This window comes from Alosa pseudoharengus, unplaced genomic scaffold (genome assembly GCF_046254945.1).
Source record: "Alosa pseudoharengus isolate Yale_2024_CS ecotype anadromous, Long Island Sound unplaced genomic scaffold, YU_APseudo_1.1 YU_APseudo_1.1_scf_7, whole genome shotgun sequence".
NCBI classification, from domain to species: Eukaryota; Metazoa; Chordata; class Actinopteri; order Clupeiformes; family Clupeidae; genus Alosa; species Alosa pseudoharengus.
Window position 1 is genome coordinate 40524483 of NW_027468859.1, and position 22755 is coordinate 40547237.

Here is a 22755-nt window from a genome sequence, read left to right on the forward strand (position 1 = left end):
TGACAACTACATAAACAAATCCCTTAACAACACGAGACTCCCATACAATTAAAACTTACAGCAAGTGCGGACGCAGCTCCAGAAAAAAACCAGTTGAGTTCAGTAAAGCTAACGTTAACAATCTACTTAGTCCAGCTACACTTAAAAACACCACCCCCTCTAAAAACTCACGACACCAAGGCCAGTCTAAGCGCAATTAAACAGACAGCCGTAATGAAAACAATATCAACTACCACTACCCACTACGGCTAATAACTAGTTTACCAACTTGTAACTATGACAACTACATAAACAAATCCCTTAACAACACGAGACTCCCATACAATTAAAACTTACAGCAAGTGCGGACGCAGCTCCAGAAAAAAACAGTTGAGTTCAGTAAAGCTAACGTTAACAATCTACTTAGTCCAGCTACACTTAAAAACACCACCCCCTCTAAAAACTCACGACACCAAGGCCAGTCTAAGCGCAATTAAACAGACAGCCGTAAATGTAGTCTGTTTATGAAATGAAAGGAGCAATTTCGTTTTTTAAAAAAAGGCAAAATAGTGTGATATTTTCACAGTTAGTAGGCTAGATTATTACTTTACACACAATGAAAAATATTGAGGCAAATTGTAGACCCTTCCATATACAACTAAACACAGATGTTGAAGGTCTTGCTTAAGTGGATTTTTAAAAATCATTTTCTATGTAATTTGCACTTTCAGAAATAAGAGATTCTGTAGGCCTATTTTCAGTTTTATAGCTGATTGTCTTATTTTGTTTACAAGTTACAGATTGAGTCTGGGCACTTATTGTACTGTTTAGCCTACATCTTACACACTTCAGGCTGTTGCAGATAGCTCAGGGAAGATACTGTATGACACTAGGTGGTACAGCCTGAGACATGTACAAAAAAAAATGCTTTCTGCATTTTTGTTTTGCTTTTCCCTCCATTGTACCGAACTCGTACCGAACCGTGATGTCCGAACCGAGGTATGAACCGAACCGTGACTTCTGTGTACCGTTACACCCCTAATAGAAACCCATGACGTAAGCCATCACTTTCTATGTGTCTGTGTGTGGAGGGTCAATCAAAGTCTAGGTGATAAGGTGGTGGGGGCCCCAAATCAAATCAAAAAAGTATCGAAATCGAAATCCTTCAATGGGTATTGGTCTGCATACATTTCTTCTCGGTAACAGTCAATGTCACTTCAGTTGTGTGTGTGTGTGTGTGTGTGTGTGTGTGGGGGGGGGGGGGGGGGGGGGGGGCAAATCTATGGCCTTGGATGACCAATCGTCTTATATTTCAGCTGTCCAATGATTGGTTTAATTTCTGAAAGCATAGTGCTGACGACATAAGCTACAATTTGATATGATTAGTTAAGAGGTATATGGCGCAACATTTTTTGGATGCCTGAAGATAAGTCATGAAAAAATGATCTCACTTCAGTCAGTACATTTGACGTGGACAGCCGGACGCCATCTACACATTGTTAGAGTTTACATCGACTGGACACCACACAGCTGGATAAACTGAAGTAATCTATTTTCTAAATTGGTGCTGGTTCTGGTTTATCTTAATTTGTAGTCCTAAAATGATGTTATTTGACAGTGATATGCTTTCTCATCAGCGTCAACATTATGGCATAGCGTGGGCTAGTGTACTGTCATGTAAACTTTAGCTATCTGCATTACTCTGAACTGTTTGTAATATTCTTGTTTGCTTTTGATATTAATTATTTTCATTTGACCATTTAATTTAAAAACCTGTAAGTATGTAACCTGTAAGAAAGTTTGTTTTCTGGTACCAATTTGCATGTTAGGTAAGCATAATCTTGGCAAGTCAGTATAGCATATCAAAGCTGAATAAATCCGTGGGCTGCGCATTTCTACCGAAGAGAGAGAGAGCAGGAGAGATAGCGTGTGTGTGGTGTGTAGTGAGACTCGTGTTTTTTACTGGTCATGTTAATAACAATGCCTTTTTTGTGTGTTAGATTCTGTAAGTGTGTGTGTATATCTGTGTGCGTGTGTTCCAGTGTAGATGTATGAAGTTAGGACACTAGTAAGTTGACATGCACCTGAACTAAATTAATCTAATGAATCTGATATCAATATACAAAAATACATTAAAAAAATCCTTCTATTGCCAGTTGGTGGCGTTATACCATACACATTAATTAGGCATGTAAATATCATCATAATAATAATATCCAATATTTTTTTTTAAGTTTCCAGCCAATTAACCAAGGTGTTGTCAATGTCTGGCACACTTCCTGTTTGGTCAGCTGGTGGCGCTAGACAGGCATATTGGGTGTCTGGATGTCATACATCTAATATGATTAATCTGATGAATCAATTGTTGGCGCTATGCCAGGCATGTTAATAGGACATATGAATATCATCATCATGATATCCAATATTTTGTACAATTTCAGATCAATCAGTCAAAGTATAGAACATTTCTGGCAAATTCCCTGCTTGGCCAGATGGTGGTGTTATGCTAAGTATGTGAATTACACATGTGAATATCATCACAATCATGATATCCAATATTTTGTAAAGTTTCAGATCAATCCATCAAAGCATTGAACATTTTAGCACATTTCCTGCTGGGCCAGATGGTGGCACTATGCTAGGCATGTGAATTACACATGTGAATATCATCACAAAAATGATGTCAGGGTTCTAAATTAACACCTGCCAACCTGCAAAAAACATGATTGGTGAACACAGGCCCTTACATGCATGATACATAAGGCTCTGTTCTCGGTCATTTATTCTGATGGCACCTCCGAAGAAGAAGAGCTCTGAAGACATGTGATTCAAATGATAGATAGATAGATACCAAACTTGAAATGAAATGTTTGCACTTTCTGTGATATGTTGTATATATTACTTTATATGTGTTTCTCATGCCAACTGTAAATGTTAATAAAAGGATCAAATGCATTCAGTGGCACTCATAATTTCTCTTATTTTTACCGGAAAAAAATTGGCTAGTGGAAATTCTACATTGGCTGGTGATCAGAAATGTTAAATTAGAACCCTGAATGATATCCAATATTTTGTAAAGTTTCAGATCAATCAGTTAAGGCATTGCCAATTTCTGGCACATTTCCTGCTTGGCCAGGTGGTGGCGCTATGCCAGGCAGGCCCATTGGGTGTCTGGATATCCTCACAATCATAATATCTATTAACCTGAGAAGTTTCAGACCATTCATTCAATGTACTGTGACTTTATGACACATTTCCTGTTTATGTGGTGAGATATTAAAATCATAAAAATGCATTATTTCGCTATTTCAATATATTACATTACAACATATCAAAAATTCCTTCACAAATTAACATCAGCAACATCTTGGCATCATGTTTGCCAAATTTGTTCAAATTGATCATGTGACATCAGTGTAATTGCCATTCTTTCTGTTGCCAGTTGGTGGCGCTATGCCACATATGCATCATGGGCATGTGAGTATCATCATTACCATGGTATTCAATAACCTGTGAAATTTAAAACATGTCAAGCAATGCATGGTGAATTTATGACACATTTATTGTTTATGTGGCAGGGTATTACAATTCATAGTTTCCTATTTTGTCAAATAACATTATATCAAAAAAAGCTTCACAATTTAGAATCAGGAGCATCTTGGCATCATGTATACCAACTTTGATATGAATCGGATCAATCGTCTAGAAATAGTGCGTAAAAATTGATCATGTCCATAAAGCACAAATTCACAATTACCTCACTTCTGTTGGGCATGGCTAATGCAATGTACATACAAAAGTTGTTTGTCTTTGGGAGCCCCACACACCTACCAAATTTGGTGTGTAGCTGAAACTATATGTCGACCAGGAAGCTAGGGCTGGGCGATAAAACGATAGCGATATGTATCGCAATAGACATGTAATCAATATCAATGAAAAATATGTTCGATACATACATTCGATAATTAAAAGCAACACACACCTCCCGCCTTACATTGTCCATAAATAAATAGGCTAAATATATCTTGCATTGTAGCTAGTATGTGCAACTCTATCAGAGTAGGCGATAGAACAGACTCGAGTTCGTGCTCTCTCTCTCTCTCTCCCTCTCAACAGGCACATCCCTCCCCTGCATGCACATCAAAACATTCACAATCATGAAAGACGATTGGCTAAATTGCTATTAAATCTGGTTAGCATCATTAGCACGCTGTACGAAACTTCAAAACTGTTGCATTCAAATTGACTGCTAAGTTCTAATCATCTCAATCCCGATGCAAATGGAAAGTATTTTCCAAGACTCAAACGGGCCTGTCCCAAGGAGAAAAAGTATTCATTTGAAACTTAAACACACGTGGGGAAACCGAACAGTCTAACCAGTAGACTATGATAAACTAGCAAATTAAGCTACTTTGTTTACAATATTTCCAGGCTTCAACCAGTGCTGCTTTTCATTCAGACTTATGTGCCCATTTATTTATTTGAGTGTTTTTCATGATTGTGTTGCTATTTCTTTTCCCTGTTTGCTTTGATTGATAACTGAGGTGATTGAAATCAGAGGAAGGTTAAGTTTAAAATAAAAGTGTTTAAATTGAACTTTTTTTTCCTTCTGGTCCTTATCTGAAATAGATTTTTTTTTAAATCAATAATTATCGATATCGACTGATATGAAATACTTAATATCGTGATATTAATTAATACAGTTTTCAGCCATATCGCCCAGCCCTACACAAAGCTCAATGACATAAGGGGGTGCTAGGGAGTCTGTGGGCCACACCCGGGGCCAAAGCCTCTGTAACCGAGTAGAGGACTGACGTGTCCAAATTTCCAGCGTTTTCGACCATGGAAACCACCTTTAAAAAGCAAAGTCAGGCCATCCTTAAAATATTCTTGTTTGCAGTAACAGCCAAATTTTTTTTTTTTTAAAAATGGGTCGGTAGGTAGGTCAATATTATTATTATTTTTTTCAAGATTCAAAGGAACAAACAATTTGGGTCATGGTGATTACGTAGGTATGAATTTAAACATATCCTGCATATCCTGACGTCACTGACTGGGTCTTCAACCCCTGCCTTCAGGCGCACCATTGCAAACCTCATTCTGATGCGGGTTATATATTCTTTGGCCTATAGGACACATGACTGGATCTGCTCTTTGTTATTTTAATTCAATGATCAAGATGTACATACCCAACCGCCCACTGCGGTCTTCTGATGAGCGTCTGTTGTGTTGACCAGTCATAAACGCTAGGTCAAGTTCAAGACTCTTTTCCTCAGTGGTTCCAAGTTGGTGGAATGAGTTGCCCAGTGCTCTCCGTTCCTGTGTTAGTTTCAGGTCTTTTAACCCTTAGAACCCTAGACTATTTTAAGAGCATTTTCACTACCTTTAGTTAGAAGCATTTATCCTGGTTATTTTAAGTGCCATACACACATGCTATATATTGTTTTTTTCGGCAGAGTCTAGGCTACCCAAATCTGCCACAATTTCATGTATTAATACTTGCAAAAAATGTTGATTTTTAAATAATAAAAATACAAAAAGTGTATTATGAAAACTATTATATTTTGACATGTATCTCACTCACTTGCCTTTCATGTGTGTGTAGGGCAGACTGTCCTGAATCTGGCAATATCATTGCCATGGTGGATGAATTCTCTGGGGCTAAGCAAATGTGAAAACTATGTGGTGAATGTCTTACGGAAATAAATACCATTTTTTATTTAGCCCTGTGAGCCCTCCTCTATGTCTGCTTATTCTCATTACCTTTAGTTGTAAGCATTTATCCTGGTCATTGTAAGTGTCATTTACACATGCTATATTTTTTTCAGTACAGTCTAGGCTACCCAGATCTGCCACCATGTCATATATTAGTACTTACCATTGATTTAATTTTTAAATAATACAAAGACAAAAATGAGATTATACAATTCTTACATTTTGAAATGTATCTCACCACAGCAAGCTGCTAGCTGGACATGACTTTCATGTATGTGTAGGACTTTAGGGCTGAGCAATTTACAGACATGTGGTGTGCGCCTTATACCATTTTTTCTATTTAGTGATGAAAAATTGAAAAATTACCTTTCTGCACTCCATATCTGTGACACAAACTGATCTGACCTGACCGAGTTTGCGTGTTAGCCAGTGTCTACTCATTAGATGGTGACACGGGAATCAATTGTCGCTCCCATCCTATCCCGCGAAAATACTCCCGTCATATCCCGATCACGGGACTGCCCCCCCCCCCCCCCAAAAAAAAGAGAAAGACTCCCGAATCCCGTCGTTGTCTAAGTAATCGCGGTGAAATCACTGAGGTTGCTTCGAAAATTTAAGCTAGCCTACACTATACATGCATTACGTGTAGGCCTAGGCGATTTCATTACGTAATTCATAATGGAGATCTTCTCACGCTCAAAACACACATTTATCGATTTAGGATAGGTTAGAAAAGGCGCACCTGCAGGTGTACGGCCGTACGTACTCTGCGTACCACCAGGATACTCAACAATGAGAGAGAATTTCCCCTGTGTGTATTCACACTAAGTTGGCATACCATAAATTCACAACTCTGCACAGTATCCCATGAACTGCATGACAGTCCTGACATTTACTGTTCTGTACTATTTCTGTAAAGTACACACGTTATCAAAATCAATTAACTATATGCACGCACACCTTTTATTTGAGCAGGAGAGAGAATAACAGCGCACGCACGCAGCAGCAGCAGTTGTAGGCTAGGCTACTTCTTGCTTTCTTTAATAGGGCTGTCACTTTTTATTCGATATTCGAATATGCATTCGAACATGACGTGAAATATCTGTAGTCAAACTATAAATAAACTATTCTGTTTTTAGTGCCATGTGTAGCAAATTTTTACAGTCTATGATTAGTTTGTTTTTTATTTTATTGTTTGCCATCTCATCCAGTAGTGTGTGCTCTAAACGTAATGGCCAATAATAGCCAATAGCCAGTCACAATAATGACTGGAGCCAGAGCTCTCTCAATAGCCACCCTGTTTCGAAAATGGAAGATACAGAATGGCCCCCCTCAGCGGACAATAATGTCACCAACTCATCTAAAAAGTGCCGTCTGGAAATACTTTGGGATCTACACCGTAGTGTAGTTTGCCGACTCTGCAAAAAAAACAGTTTACTTACGCGTGAAAGTGCTGTATAACAATATAGGCATAATAATGATTGTGATAATGATAATGACAATTTGATTTGGAGGGAGTGGGGTTGGGTACGTATAGATGAGCCCTATGACCCCAAAGTCTGCCATGACTGGGCCTCAGGTCAAAGAAGTTTGAGAAAGGCTGGTCTACATAACCTGCATCAGATTGAGGTTTGCAGTGATGTGCCTGAAGGCACGAGGAGGACCCAGTCAGTTACGTCACAATATGCACATTTGTTTAAATTCATACCTACGTAATCACCATGACCAAAATTGTACTTTTTTCTTTACTTTGAATCTTGAAAAAAAAAATATTGACCTACCTACCGACCCATTTTTTTTTTTTTTTTTGGCTGTTACTGCAAACAAGAATATTTTTAAGGATGGCCTCATGACTGTGAAAATGGCTGACATTGAACCACAGTGCTTTAAATGGGAGCCCCCAGTATCACACTTACAACACACAACATCACTCATAAACACACACACACACACGGACAGAACCACCACTGTTCAAGAGACCATTTTGGGGCTAAATGTGCTTTTTCTCATTTGGTTTTCTGTTTGTTGAGAGCAGAATGAGCCACTGCTGTTCAAAGGGCCCATTTGGGTGAAATTATTATTAGAATTTATGTTATTATTATTTATTATTATTTACTATAGGGTTCTAGAATAAATAAAACAGTGTGTTTGAAATAATGGAATTTGTGCTCTCTCATGAAGCTGGGTCGATGGGACATGGGGAGGGGGGGTCAATGCCACACAGCCTCCCCCCTGAGAAACAAAGTCTCACTCCTTGCAAACTTCAAAACTTGAGAGCCCTGAGACGGCCAGAGGCGTCCAACATCGTTGCATAGCCCACTTTCCGTGAATCCTCAAATTATGTCCGGGTTCTGCTATTAACTTAGGCTGCTCAAACCACAGGTATTTATTTGGGGCAGGCAAGCTTGTATTCGATGCAGGCCTTTATTTCTTACATTGTGAGTTTTATTGTGAGACATGCGTTCCGTTTGGAGCGGCATACCAGGCTATCAAAAGCAGAAGATTTTCTGTTTGGTTTGGGATTTAATTTACTTTTGGACTGTTTTATTATATTGCTAAATGTTGAGACTGATGGGCACTTAAATCTAGGGGGTATTTGATGTTTCACAGTTAAGTTTCATGTAGTTTAAAGAGTGTCAGAATTTCCAGCTGTTTATTGCAAGACAAGGCAGCCGCTTTCACTCATTCATTGAACGTGCGTGTGCTCTAATGGAAACCTTATTGTGTAGCCAAGTAGCCCAAATTTAGTTATTTTTTTTAAATTATGCATGGTTTACGTTTTATTAAATTCGTAGGCTGGAATGCCTCGCGGCAACAATTGTATTTAAATGTAGTACTGCTTCAGCCTCTGGCAAGCTGAAAAGGGGGCGGCTAGCTTGAGACGTGTTGTTAGAATACATTCGAATACATTGCTTGATATTTCATATCCGTTCGAATGAGATTTTTCTAAAAAGTGACAGCCCTATACTAGGCTACTAACTACGTAGTAGTCCTATGCGGAGCGCAGCGATTCCAATGTATTGGAGACTGGAAAGACGCTGATTGATTGGCGCTGTGAATAGGGCAGCTGCTTTGTCTTGCTCTGATTGGCTACTGCTAGCCTATCAACAAACATATTGTGAGTTGTAAGTGGTTCTCTTTTCTAAAATGAAATGCCTCGCAATCTTTGGGCGCACTCATGCAGCATATTTTTTTTTATTTAATCTCCGGCTCCGTCCTGCTCCCGCCCGCTCCCGTTGACCGCAGGAATCCTGCGGGAATACCGTGACCCGCGGGATTCCAGAAAAATTGTCACCCTCTACTACTCATAATGATTCTCTACAACAACTTTTTACTGCATTGCCATGAACAAAGTAAATGCAAAAAGGTTTCTTTGTCAAACAAATTGGGATGCAATGTAAGCCTTGAATTGAATGCCATGCAGGATCTTAAAACCGGATTATGAACATGCTTTGCCATAGAGAAACAAATGATAGCGTTGGATTATATATTTTTAATTATGTGTGTTCTCAAACTTATTAATTATATTTCACACCATGGTAAAGGGCCATTTCTCCTGATTACAATGGTACCCACCCATATTTCATCATTCTCATGTAGCATAACTACACAATACTTTTTGTGTCACAAGTGCATCGAGTAGGCTATGAAAAAATTGAATGTTGCGCACAGTCTGCAAAGGGTTAAACTATCTACCTATACACATCCATTAAGCTATAAACATCCATTAAACCCATTGTCAACCTAGCAACCACCATAGCAACATGATTATCCTAGCAATCAGGGTTGCACATTTTATTTTTTGCATTTTCATGCACTAGTAATTTCTTGGAATTGAATTTCTAGTTCTTGTCTTGCCCTCTTGTCCTATCAGTCATTGTAGTAGTAGGCTAACACTCACCTTACTGGTCTCTCCAGAAAAAAAGTTGCCAAGTCTCGCAGAAGTGCTTGCAGTCTTCGCCTCTTTACCTGTCGGCGACGACATACTTTTTGCACTACAAAGTACATTTCTCTCGAGTACTGCACTTGCAGTTGGTGCTGATGTTGTTGCTGCTCATAGTAATACCATAATAATGCAATCGGGATTTGTTCATTCATTTTCATTCATATAGAAAAGGCTACCTGCCAAATTGACAACACACTAGCGTCAGACGCACGCCCGTCTACACACCAATCAAAGGGAGACGCAACATACGTAGGTAGTGATGAGACACCATAGGTATGTCATGCAAAGTTCTTTGTTAGCAAAATTACAATGTGGAACCAAAAATAACGGGATCAAATGTATACAATGTAACTTAACACAAAGCGCTGGTTCGGACTTTGGTCTGAAATTCAAATGGACGCCACAGGCAAACCGTTTAGGATATTGACCTGAAACTTTAGATTCCCTCGTTTGGTTAACATAAGGCATATTTTCACAGCTTTTCAGCAAAATCTGAGAGGTACCATGTACATTATACCCCGATATTGGCTGTTTTCACATAGAATGACCCAGAAGGCCTATCCTACATGATGAAGACATAGGCTACCACAAATGATGTTTTCTAAACAAAGTTCGGGAGGAGCCCATAGGAGCCCCACTTCTGGGAATAAAACCCTCCTTACTGCCCTTTACGTCATGCTGGAGTTGCAAAGCCTCAGTAGGCAGACGTCGGTATGGAGCTGGGACTTTTCACCGACAACTTTTCAACAATTCAAGAAGCTACATTCAATCGATGGGCTACAGTCATTCGGTTCATCGGTGCTTATCAGGCCATCGCACAGAGCCAGGGTAGGCTACCCGTTGATTTATGGCATACACCATACTTCAAGGATCGAACATCATGCTCCCCCACGCCCGCGGTTTCACGCTGCAGATGATCCAGGTAATTCAAAATGCTCTAAATTCTAACATGGCTCGCCACGACAAGCGTCACAAGTTCTTGTAGGCTATCCTATGGTGGCCAGTCATCCAGGGCTCACTCAATCCATAATTCTTCATGCTTCATTCATTTACTATCGTTTGCCCAGGGTGGAGTGTGTGTCCACCCTCTCGCCTCGTTGTTGTTGCCAGTTTGTTTCTGTGGTTATCGCACAAACCTGCGTCGATCACAGTTCTATCTTGGTTGTGTTGAGTCCGGTTGGCTAAAGCCCTCCTTACACTGACAGATGTTAGAAAGATTTGCAAAGATTTGGAAAAGATTTTTGAAAGACAACAGTCTCAGACCCTCTCACATCTAAAGACAAGTAGTAGAGTTTTAAGTCACAGACTATGATTTTGCAATGACTAGGGATCTTGCAGGGTCACTAATTACAAGACTGCAACTAGAATCCTTTAAATGATTACCCATCGTGCAATAGATAAACAGGAACTGAAATGATAGCCTAAACTCAAAGTCGTATTTTCTGCAGCATTGTTTCATGCGTGACATCCCTAACCGATATAGAGTTGTTCTGTCACGTGGAAGAGCCGACTAAATATGTATAATAAATGACAAATATTATAAGAACAACAATTAATCATATAGGCTACAGCTGTCGCCTACTTTGCCCCTTCCTGTTTGTTGTTGGAGAGAGGTCACTATTGGTTTTTATAGTTCACATCACTATTTGCATGAGCCACGACTAGAAAGACTTGCGATAATATCAAACATGTTTGATATTGTCGTAACGGCAAAACTAGAAAAGGACTGACTCCGACTAACTTAAAACCGCTAAGATTGGCACCTTACACTTGACGATCTAGTTGACGGGAGCGCGCCGCGATTCCAGTACAACTCCCATGATTTCTGTCTGACTTTGGAAATTTAGTCGCCGACTGTGAAAACAGACCAAAATCGTACAATGTAAGGCCGCCATAACATGTAGCGTTCGTGCGGGGTTGCTATGTCGCAGCTCTACTGTCATTTGTTTAACATAACCACTGGCGTCCGGATTAAAGTCCTCTCAGCCCACTGTTGCTGGCCTTGTGTTGTATGGTGCTTGTTTGCCTCTTACCACCTGGCAATGCAACCATTACACACATTGGCTGCCCTCAAGCTTCTCAGTTGTCATGCCCCCCTGGACTCGGCGTCTTACAACCTATGCCGCTCACTTGGAATTACCCGTTGTCCGCGTTATATACACCCCTCCAAAAGAGGACCGTCGCTTTTCTACAGATGTGATGCCCAAATTCCAACGTTATGTATGCCTACTAAAGGCTATGCACGTCGGCCACAGATGAAAGCAGTCAGATGGATAAATCATGACCATCTTCGTCGTCCCCCTGTGGCTGATCCTTCCCCTCCAACTCGTCGTTACTTCAATCTCGCCCATCTGAATGCATGGTCCATTTCTAATAAAACATTGTTTATCAATGACCTCATCCTCCAGAAGAAAACGGACATGTTTTGTCTGTCAACAACCTGGAGACTGCACACAGTTAAACCTGCTGACCCCCCCCCCCCCCCAGTTATAGCTACTTATCTAAACCTAGATCAGTAGGAAGAGGTGGAGGGTTGGCTGTAGTGTATCGCTCGGATTTGTCTGTCAAACAACTCTCTGTTCAATGTGACATCCTTTGAATGCATTACTCTTAACTCATTGAGTGCCAAAAACGTAATATTACGTTTTTCCTTCCCATGCGTTGAGTGCCAAAAACGTAATATTACGTTTTTAGCTTTTTTTTTAAATTACGAAACTAGACACTCTAACACACCTTATATGTGATTTTGGAAACTCTGTGATGAATGGAAATGAAATATATGACGATCCTGAAACTCATGAAAACGCACAATCTGGACATTTTATCTGGACATTTTATCATAACTCGGTTGCCGCTTTGGGTCGAATCAGTGACGCATTCACGTCAGGTCAAAACCAGACCATTTTCGTGGGTCTATCACTAGGTGGCAGTCTCGCCAGGTCTCGCTGATCACTTCCCGGAAAGTTTACACAAGTAAGTAACAGGCAACACTTCATATTTCATGAAAGACGTTATATCTCCATTTCTAGAAAAAAAACAGCGATTTTGATGAAAACTAGCCACTGTTTAGCTTGGGATTTCTCAGGAACAGAGGCGTGTAGAAATACATGGTTTGCACCCACCGAGAGCTTAAAGTCTCACCTTTTAATCTAGCTATTATATGTGTTCATAGCTATAACACAGAATATGCTGTGGCTGTACAAAAAACATCAACAATGGTCTAGATCATACATGGGCAACATACGGCCCGCGGGCCACATCCGGCCCGTGGGCTTTCCCTGACCGGCCCGCGTAAGGTCCGTGAAAGAACAACAGTCAAGAGCATAGCATAGAGATAATGCATGCAAATCAATATCGTTGTTTTTATTTTGAAAGCGACTGCTATTTGTACGCCCATATGTGCGTGGATGCATAGCCTACGACGTAAACACCCTCACTGATGTGCTGGTGAATAGAATGTATGCTTCTGCGTCGACACAATGCAGTTGCCTTTACGTCGGCGTAAACCTTTCAAAGTTGTGTGTCTCTTATGTCGCTCACCACCGCAAAGGTTGTTAGAACGAACTCCTACTGCTGCTCGTTGGCGATACGAAGTGTTCATTTCAAAACGTTACTGGCAGATAGACACTTTACAATCGGATAACCCCGTAATTGTAACCAAAATATGTCTGAGTTTATTTGCAAAGCTTATGTTAGCGAACTAGTATGATGCTACTACCCACAGGTTGCTTGAAGCAGCCGGCTCAACACACAGAGCGAGTTGACCAATCACAGTTATGTGCATAAAGTTAAAGCAAAAACATAGCCTACATTTTTAAAATAGTTTTCTTTGTGCATGTTGATTAACTAATGACAGCCTACTATTTTCGTAGTCTAATTCTGCATAGAGTTAATTTAATGATGGTAATGATTTAATAATGAAATATTGCTGAGTGTTGATGAAATGGTGGCACAGGTCGGTTGTACTGACTTCTTCACATTTTCATGACCTAGCCTAATTATATAGATATTGTAGTACTTTTTTTATATCAGTCTTTGAAAACTGAAAAAAAATGTCAATGTCAAAAAATAATTTTCGAGAATGAGGATTAAATACTGGACATAGATTAAATATTGCTGTTTTTCCTTTGTCTCCCTCACATTTTCATCTGTTCTTACGACTAGTAAACAAAACCATATGATTTACTTAATGTTATACAAGAACAGAATAGAATTGAACAGAATTGAGTTCAGACTTGAGTTCGGTATTTTGGGTCCGGCCCTCCTCAACAGTCCCAGTTTGTCATGTGGCCCCTTGGGGAAATTAGTTGCCCACCCCTGGTCTAGATTGCTGGCACTCTAGGACAAAGCTCCCGAAAACAGCTTGCCATTCAATGAGTTAATATGCACAATAGGGGTGTAACGGTACACAGAAGTCACGGTTCGGTTCATACCTCGGTTCGGACATCACGGTTCGGTACGAGTTCGGTACAATGGAGGGAAAAGCAAAACAAAAATGCAGAAAGCATTTTTTTTTGTACATGTCTCAGGCTGTACCACCTAGTGTCATACAGTATCTTCCCTGAGCTATCTGCAACAGCCTGAAGTGTGTAAGATGTAGGCTAAACAGTACAATAAGTGCCCAGACTCAATCTGTAACTTGTAAACAAAATAAGACAATCAGCTATAAAACTGAAAATAGGCCTACAGAATCTCTTATTTCTGAAAGTGCAAATTACATAGAAAATGATTTTTAAAAATCCACTTAAGCAAGACCTTCAACATCTGTGTTTAGTTGTATATGGAAGGGTCTACAATTTGCCTCAATATTTTTCATTGTGTGTAAAGTAATAATCTAGCCTACTAACTGTGAAAATATCACACTATTTTGCCTTTTTTTAAAAAACGAAATTGCTCCTTTCATTTCATAAACAGACTACAACTAGAAGTCACGTGACTTTGCCCTTTGACGTTAACTCACCGTAGCATGGTTTGTTTATTAGCCTGGTTAGCGTTGTCACTTTATTTTACTGTCTGCACTTACACTACCAGCTCCTCGTGTGAGAAGTTACAAGTTACCCCAACATAAAGGTAATTACCACGCGATTTACATAGCTTTCTGTCATTACGAAATCATTTAATTTAAGCCATAGGTTTTGGCCCTATTTGTATGTGTATCCAAAGGCTGCTGAAGCGCACGGGAAGTTTCTTTCCCCTCGTTTCAGTGATTGGTAGCCTACAATCATCTGGGTGATGGCTTCGAATATGTGTAGCATTTTTTCCACTCACATACCCAATGCTGAACAACGCCGACACACAATTTCATCTTATCCACCACTCTTTCGCCTGTACTAACGTTACTGTAACTGAAGTTCTCAAACTTGCGATCTTAAAGAGACCAGCGGATCCTCTAACTCTTGTAGGTCTAACCTTAGTGCTGCTAATGACTGACGGACTCGACCGACGACCTGACAAAAAAAAACATAGGCGCCAATCAGAGCTTCAGAGCTAAGGCGAGGCTACAGATTAGCGTTAGGTGTCGCTAAAGAACTCCCGTAACTCTCGCTACTTAACAGTAATTGCGCATGACATTAATTAATCCGCACACGAGTTTTATGTATTTTTATACCGTGTATTCTCCGTGTAAATTCATGCACCGAACCGTGACGCCCGTACCGTTTCGGTTCAATACGAATACATGAACCGTTACACCCCTAATGCACAACGAGTTTTACTGTAATCTAGACCTGACATCAAAGGAAATATCTGTTTTATATAGATTTCTACACCTGCAGCATTTGGCATTAGGCTACTAACAAATAATTTTACCATTATTAAAAAATAGCCTACCATTAGGCTACTAACAAATAATTTTACCATTAGGCTACTAAAAAATTATTTCTGGGGTGAGCCTATTTGCTATGGTAACCTAGCAACCTGTGTGTGTGTGTGTACACGCGTGCTGTGCGTGAGGAAATGAGGGTGCATGCATGTGTATAAGAAGGGGTTCTTTTTTAGGCATACTGTCTTGCAATTGAACGTGAATAGTTAACTACTTAAAAACATCAAAGCTAAACATTGATTATATCACGACATCGCTACAAATACAGTTTGTGATTAAAATCAGCCAACATCAATGTAGGCTATAGGCTACGTAGATAGATAGATAGCCTACTTTATTGACGCTTGGTGAAACAGCATGGAGTGGATGTTTTCGGTTCAGATGCTTGTTCTTTACCTTTATGAGTATGTAATGATCCCAAAACTTTACTTGAAAACTTTAGACATTCTCTGCCATTTATGGACATCTTGACTTCGCAATCGCGCCAGCTAAATTCAGAATGTATCACGATTCACGCGCTAGTGGTGTGCTTCCTGAACTGTCCTTGTGGAACAATCAGATCCCTGCGCGTATAGTGCGCGTCATAGGAATTTAACGAGGCTTCGAGGCAGGGTTTTTGCCTCGAGTAATTTTTGTAATCGAGTTATTCGAGTAACTCGATGAATCGTTTCAGCCCTAGTTTATTCTTATGGACCAAATAAATCTAAACCATTGTGTCTGACTTCATTATTAGTTTTTATGCATACATTATGTTGTTGGTGAGAAAGAGAATGTGAATTCTGTCAACATTCTAAATCCTGTTTCCTGCATTTTTTTACACTGATCACTAAATTTATCATAACTTTGAAAGGTTAAGTTATTGATATTCCAATTCAGTCTTTTTTGTTAAATAGCCCACAATTTGCTGAACATGTCATACACTCGAAAAATATGATGAAAATTCATTTTTATGTGAATGAAATTCAATTTTATCCTTCTGGTTACAATGGTATATCCCATTGATGGTATGTATTATACTCAAGAAATAAGGTTTTTTGTGTAAGGAGGTCATCCAACACCAAAAATGGAATGTTCGGCACGGGCACGAAAAGGTTTACCTCCACGGCTGCAGGAGCTAAGGCCGCAGCCTACCCAAAAATGTGTGCAGCATTTTCAGCCCTCAGTCCAGGGTCGTGGCAGTTCAAAGTCAGTTTCGGTAGCGACCTCGTTGCTACTCCCACCTCCGCCTCTTTCCTTTCCCCTTCCATCACCTCCAGTCGGGTCTCAGGCTGTCCCCCTTCAGTCAGTCTTGGTATCGACTGCTCCCTCCCTCCCCCTTTCCCCTCCTCATCTCATTTCCGGAACATCACTGCCCCACTTATCTAAGCTTGCCTTCTCCCACAACCAACAGGCATTCTTAGATGTCTCCGGTTTCCAGCCTGCTTCGGTAGAGACCACATCGCTACTCCCCACCAACCCACCCCCATCAGCGTCATGGAACAACATTCCATTCCATCTGCCTGCTCACATATTTTATGCCTATCATTTCGTGCCATTTTATTCCATCTACCTACTCATCATTTCTTCTATGCATGCCTTATCTGCCCATCATGTATACTGTATTGTATGTTGTATCGTGCAACGGCTCCACTAAGCCCCAGGACACATGCAACGATGGCTCCACTAAGCCCCAGGACCCATGCAGCAGCAGCTCCACCAAGCTTTAGGACCCATGCAAATGGCTCTGTTGATCCCCAGGACCCATGCAGCAACAGCTCCACTGAAACCCATAACCAATGCAGCAACAGCTCCGCGGAGTCCCAGGACCCATGCAACGACATCTCTGCTGATCCCAAGAGCCCAACATACAAAAGCTCCGCCAAGCTCCAGGACTCATGCAATAATGGCTCTGCTGAGCCCCAAGAACCTTGCAGCAACAACTACGCTGAGCTACTGGACCCTGCAGCAACGGCTCCACTGAGCCCAGAGACCCACGCAACACGGCTCACCTGAGCCCCAAGATCCATGCAGCAAGAGCTCCGCTGAGTCCGGAGACCCTCGCGGCAACAGCTCTGCTGAGCCCTGAGACCCATGCAGCAACAGCTCCACTGAGCTCTGAGAAATGCTGCAAGGGCTCCACTGAGCCCCGACACCCATCGTTCTCATGGCTCGTGCAATTCATGCATGGCCGCCTCTGCGCCAAGCAAGCGCAACGCATATGCCACTCCCCTGTTCTTGCATGTCCCACTTGATCACGGTGCTCCGTAACTCATTGCTATATTATTTTGCTGAGCCCAGCAGCAAGCACAACACAATCTCGGCCATTGCTCAAAACGTCCACCCCACTAGCACAAGTCTGGAGGCACGCCATGTAATAGGACACACACTTAGCAAACACCGTACAGAATGCTGACGCAGGATATACTAGACCCGTAAGCTGCTCTGATAACTCACAACCTGCTCATGATCTGGAATGCAGTTTCCACCTTAAGATATGCAGGAGGCACACATATAACAACCAACAACTAATTTTCTAATGACTAATCTTAATCTAAACGACTAACTTGGGGGAAAAAAATCAAGTATTTGTTATATCATTGTGTCCATTTTATTTTGAACTCAACTGAAGGGCCAAAACATAAAATATTCTATCAACCTACGTTTGTTAGAAGCTCATTAAGTAAACTGTTCAAAAACATTACATAACAATCTAAGTATAGTAAGCTTATCTGCATTTCCATTAGTATACTGTAGTGTGGTGTAAGTGTGTCGCGGAAACGTTCTGGGTGAAAAAAAAATCCTTCCCTTAAATCTAATGTCAGACCTTTACTTTGATAGACTTTCAGTGTTTCCCACAGAATTGAATTCCATCCGTGGTGGTTGGTTTGCAGAATTAACTTGAATACAACAGTTTTTAACAAATTAGCACAGCATGGTTATGATGCTAACCAAATTTAAGCACAATTTAGTACAACCTGGAAAACCATTGTGTGGTGTGTTGATATTGTGGTGGGCCGCCACAAATAAGTAAATGTATGGGAAACACTGACTTTATTTGTATGCCAGTCGTTGCCATGGACATAGACAATGTTCAATGTTTGTGACAGGTCATGGCAGAATATGGCAAAATGACCATGAATGAGTGACCAAGAATGCTTTCACTTTTGTTGAGGACAAAAAAAGAGCAGAAACCACAGTGTGTGGTGTGCGGTTCATTACTGGCACATGAGAGCATGAAACCATCAAAACTAAAACACCATATGGAAATGGAAACAAAGCACCCTACTATCATAGACAAACCTGTCGAGTAGCCTACTTTGAAAGTTGACAGGAGTTGAGGACTTTGCAAATGAGCCTAACATCAGCATGTTCCAAACAAGTAGGCTACAGGCACTTTGCACGTCTTACCACATAGGTTACCTCTCTTTATCAGTTGGCTTGAATGCTTGAATTATCTATTTACAATCAGATCTTGCCATAGACTGTCAAAGACTTTGCCTAAGTGCTTGCTTGGTAGTCTACCGTCCTGTTCAGAGTCTGTTGCTGTGCTTGATAGACTGACGAGATAACAGTTACTGATACATTGCCCCCTGGTGGACAGAACATACAACTTATGTTTGATACCAATATAGGTCTTACTGAAGACATTTAATGGTCAAAATAGTATTAATAAATATTTGAATATATTTGAATATTAATATTAATAAACAAACAAACTTCGACTATGATTTTTGAGCAAAAGTCAAAGCCCTGATTAGAACACTGAATATACATAATACACATAATGTATATAATAATATACAATATTATATGATATTAATACAGTATATTATGACAATATGATGTTGATATATAAACTACTGATATAAAATGAGAATATACTGAATTTCTGATATGCATGACAGCACAGTACACACCATGCATATTATAGCCTAGGTACTATTTCTATTACAGCTCTACCTCTTTCTGTCTCCGGCTGCTTCAGCTATCAGCTCTGGTTGAAGCCCGGAAATATTGTAAACAAAGTAGCCTAGGCTAGTTTATCATAGTCTACTGGTTGGACTGTTCAGTTTCCCCACATGTGTTCAAGGTAATACCTTCTCCTTGGAACAGGCCCTTTTGAGTTTTGGAAAATATCGGAATTGTGATGATCACTCAACTTGAATGCAAGAGTTTTAAACAAATTTGCCGGATTTAATAACAGCTAGTCGTCTCCTATGCGTCCTTGCTTTCCCAATCATGAATGTTTTATTTGGATTTTTATTTTGAAGTTTTCTGAATAATCAGACAATGTTTATCTAATGTTCATCTAATTTTAAGTGTTCTTTTATTTGTTAAGTTTTAAATATTCAATGAAAAAATGCTTATTCTTTGGCAATATCTGCTACTGCATCATTTACTCAGGATTGTGACTAGTTTAGTCTAATGATAATAATATTCCAACAATAGTAGTGCTAATAGTGGTATTGCATGACACCTTTTTGACAAGACATTCAGAGTAATAAATGGGTCATTCAGTGTAATGCATATTTGATATAAAAAATAGATAAAATGCTTTTGTTTATTAAAATACATAAAAAATATACAATTAAACTACATAATATTGTATTCTAAAAAGAATTTACTTTGGTCCAAAAACCTATTCCTGGTGAATGGGTAAAACTTAGTGATTGAAATAATATTTGCACAGCGTAAAGATTTCAAATGACAATTAATCAGTATTTTGGAATGGCATAATAAATCACATACATCCTCTTAATGTTCTTGCCTGCCAAGATTTTTTGTATTTTAAATTGTATTACACTAAAAGACGTTTTAGGGATTGTTTTCTAGAAATCAGAGTAAAAATGTATGCTGTCTACTAAGCTTATATTTTTTGCCCAGAAAATATTTAAATTACATAATGTTCACTATTGTCCAGAAAGAACAAAACGTTTTGAGTTCTTTAATACTTTTCTTTTTTGGAGGCTTGAAAACCCAGTTTTGTCTTTGGGCTGTATTTTGGGCTCCAGCGCATGGCGTAAAGCTCGTTATTCACCCGCGCAAAGCTTAATTCGGTATTTTGCACGTTTATTTTTTAAACATTGCGACCAGGGGTGTGGTAATTAACAACCTAGGGAGGGGCCTGGCGCTTTGTCTAAAAATCGCTATCATACACCACCTAAACCTGGTCAGAAGTCAATGGCGAGTTGCTCATATGCTATTTTAGGGGCGCATGTCAACAGTCATATTGGCAGGTGCACGCACCATCCTTCTATCATTCATGAACGCACACCAGCGCACATCCATGCAAATCATTACAAATTGCACGATTACAATGGGAAACATAATTAGAATAAAGATATTAGGAAATACTGTACATATAGTTATTCACCATCATTTGCAAATTGGTAATGACGGTTAAAAGTGATTAGGGGAGAGGCGAGAGACACCTATGGAGCACAGCTGAAGACGCACTGTCACGAGATATAAGCAACTCCTCTGCAGGATAAATGTTGTTTTATTCAGTCATTTGAGCAACATTAGGGTAAGTGTTGCTTTTTCCAGCCTATGTTTTCGGTGGTAACCCATTGTCAGTCAATAGTGAAAGTAACTGCATATAACAGTCTTGTCGTAGACTGACTCCTTGGTGAAGTTAGTTTCACTTTGCCAATGAGTTCAAATAATAGACGAGTGCAAATGTGTGAAGGCTATGCTAGGTTTTAGTAAAGCATGGTTTAAGAATGACTATTCCATACGGTCTCGCAAGCAGCCTCCTTCAAATGCGCCGTTGAATGCCAAAATACCGATGCATTTATTTGACATATCGCGCTTTGCGCCGTTAAAGGGAATGACAGATGTCATTCTCATTGGTTTAAAATGATGTTACGCCCCAAACACACCCATATGACTGATTAAAAAACCTAGGAACACCTTGTTGCGCCATGCGCTCCATGTTTGATAACGAAACCCCTCCCAATGTGAACTGGACATCCTACTAAATTTGAATAGACTTTTGACGAGTGACGACGCACTTTAGAATGTCATGATAGGGCCCTTTGACCCTAATATTTCATGTAAACTTAATTCAAACAATTTTGCTCAAATTTGGTAATCACAGCATGAATCAATTTTGTAAGCCGAAAGAGACATTCTGGACTAATTCTAGAGACATTTCATGCATGTGCAACCATAGTCCATAGGCCTACAATAAAATAAAATAAATCCAGAGTGTGTTGTTGTTGTTGTTGTTTGTTTTTCCGTGTAGGCTATGCTTTATTTCCTTCGGATAATAACATGGCAACACATGTGACAGTCGTACTGCTACATCTACGCCTAGGAGACACATAAGCTTCATAGAAGCATTAGGCTAGCTTCTAGGTGATATTTTTTGCTAGGTCTCCTGTGTCTTGTTACCAGATGTCCATGAGGACATTCATCCAGCACAACAATGATTCTGGCCCACATGTAAGAAATATAAGACATTGGATTAACGTAACGTTAACGGTAGCCACACCTAATTTATCTAATTCATCCTGCAATGCATTAGCCTTTGAGTCATTTCATAGAGCCGCATAACGTCAAACGCTCCATTTGACATGTAGCCTACCTACCGGCTACACCGATGTATCGTCTTTTTTTTTTTTTTGGCAATGACACGAGGAGTTAGGCTAGGTCGCACAATCCAAAAGGTGTAGGAATGGAGCAATTTACACTTACCAGATTTATGAACGTTAAAAACTTCCAGCTACCACCATAGGTTTGATGAGCAGGCATGTCGATAGCTTTATAATTGCACAGAACAGAGAAATACGACAGAAGAATAGCTATTCTCAATATTTGAGAGGGGATAAGCGCCATTTTCTAGCTCTGTCAGCTGAGTAATTGTGCTCATCCGTGGGGACTGTGGAGTGACGGATCCTTCGTCTTTGAGACCGTGTAGCGTAGAGCACGCAGGACAGTACGGCTAGTAGGCTGCTGTTACTATAGCGACATGCATCGACGTCGCCACAGGAGCTTGTGTGCAAAGTGAGGGTGCTTGTTTTAAGATTAAGATTTCAAGATTGTCTTTATCAGCCTACATCTCATTACGGGTAGGCCTATAGGAGAGTAAAATTCTTGTGTTTTTGTTACTCCTCAAAAAATAATAAGGTTAGTTTTTTTTATTTAAGGGGCTACCGGAGGTGTTTTGAGATCTTTAGTCAAAATAGACCCGCCTCCAAAATGATTGGAAAAAGAGGCTTGACCATCCCCAACAAGGTTTGCGCTTGGCAAATACAGGTGTTCAGAGGGAAAGCAGATAGCTAACAAACATTCAGAAAAAGTCCTGTTGGCA

At 40.0% G+C, this 22755-nt stretch overlaps 1 protein-coding gene across 1 annotated transcript in view; it reads right to left on the minus strand.

Moving 5' to 3' along the window:
- The window catches only part of aig1 (androgen-induced 1 (H. sapiens)), a 79313-nt gene extending 57033 nt beyond the window's left edge, over positions 1 to 22280 (minus strand). Inside the window, exon 1 of the mRNA XM_076271983.1 lies at positions 22140 to 22280. Coding sequence (XP_076128098.1) covers positions 22140 to 22280 — 141 coding nt within the window. The remainder of the gene's footprint in view (positions 1 to 22139) is intronic.
- Between the last annotated feature and the right edge of the window lie 475 nt (positions 22281 to 22755).